The sequence below is a fragment of the Trichinella spiralis genome, assembly GCF_000181795.1.
Source record: "Trichinella spiralis strain ISS 195 chromosome Unknown Scfld5405, whole genome shotgun sequence".
Classification (NCBI taxonomy): Eukaryota; Metazoa; Nematoda; class Enoplea; order Trichinellida; family Trichinellidae; genus Trichinella; species Trichinella spiralis.
In genome coordinates, this window is record NW_003532344.1 from 1 (window position 1) to 1,255 (window position 1,255).

The 1,255-nt window shown below is 36.4% G+C and overlaps 1 protein-coding gene across 1 annotated transcript; it reads right to left on the bottom strand.

The window, feature by feature from the left end:
- Nucleotides 1-24: 24 nt before the first annotated feature.
- Tsp_13067 (conserved hypothetical protein) lies at nucleotides 25-836 on the bottom strand. The gene is made up of 4 exons (XM_003366789.1): nucleotides 714-836; nucleotides 507-592; nucleotides 222-347; nucleotides 25-76 (listed from the first exon to the last, which is right to left on the bottom strand). Exons 1-4 carry the CDS (start codon nucleotides 834-836, stop codon nucleotides 25-27), a joined length of 387 nt encoding a protein of 128 aa, XP_003366837.1.
- Between the last annotated feature and the right edge of the window lie 419 nt (nucleotides 837-1,255).

Consider the following 1,255-nt stretch of genomic DNA (forward strand, 5'->3'; position numbering starts at 1 on the left):
TCCTTTTACAATACTGTATTGCTTTTAGTATAATTCGAATTCAAGTTGCATATCTCCATCAGAACACTCAATTATGCTGAAATGAAAAACTCGACAAAGAAAAAACCCTTTATTTATTCTTCTTGAATATTTTAAATTATTAAAAATTACACATTTATATACGTATTATGTATGAGGGAAAAATTCGACTCAACCGATTAACGTTTATTCATCAAATTAACCTAATTATGTAAAGATTAAAGCTTGTAAACAGTTTCACAACGCCGATTGACGGCAACAGCGTCGTGAGGAACGGTTTGCATTCAAAATGCATCAATGCCACACTCTGGAGCACACAAAGAACACAACTACAGATGACATAAATACATTACATGCACAGAATTACAAAAGCACACTGACACACCCACGCACATTAATTATACATATGTGGAGAAAATAATCAGTCGATCGAGTGATAAAAATGTAAAATAAAAAGGTGAAAAGGTAAATCGAACAATGAAAATTACGTTGGCCGGAAAAGCAAGCAACCGACACATCTCACAACGTAGCCAACGTAAGTAAGTGGTAAAACGTTTGATCGGTATGGTAATAGCTGTCAACAAGATATCATTACAACACTCACTTCATTGCAATTCTGTGGGATAAATAATTGTTAAAAAAAAAAGAAAGAAAGAAAAAATACGAACAAGCATAGAAGAAAATACAACAATTACTGACTGGTACGTCGATGTTGTTGACATACAGTGCGCATGTGGGCAGCGTTGAACAGATCGACCACAGCAAAGCAAAGCTTTCTGCATCCGTTGGTCATTATAATTGGCAAATTTTCCGATCATCACAAAGAGAAAAGCAGCTTCTCACACGTCCAACTAAGAGTCGTGTAATCTTTCCGACGTGACGTCAGTGAATTCATCGATCCGTTCTGATAGGAGCAATTACAACAAAACTGGACGGTGCAAAGCAGCAAAACGAAACAAAAAAATCCCTTTTGACACCGATCTACGTCAGTCAGTCAGTCAGTCTGTCTGTCAGTCAGTCAGTCAGTGAATAGTAAAATGCCCATACGTGGGTGGTGTTGGAAGCTCACAAGCTTTGTGTGCTATACTGCGCTGTGCTGTGCTGTGAGCGCCTACTTACTCTTTCATCACAACAACCTCTACCATCCCATAAATAAATAAATAAATAAATTTATATTTTATTTACAAATTCATATATAAACCCATCTGCATACAAAGTAAAACCACAATCTACAACA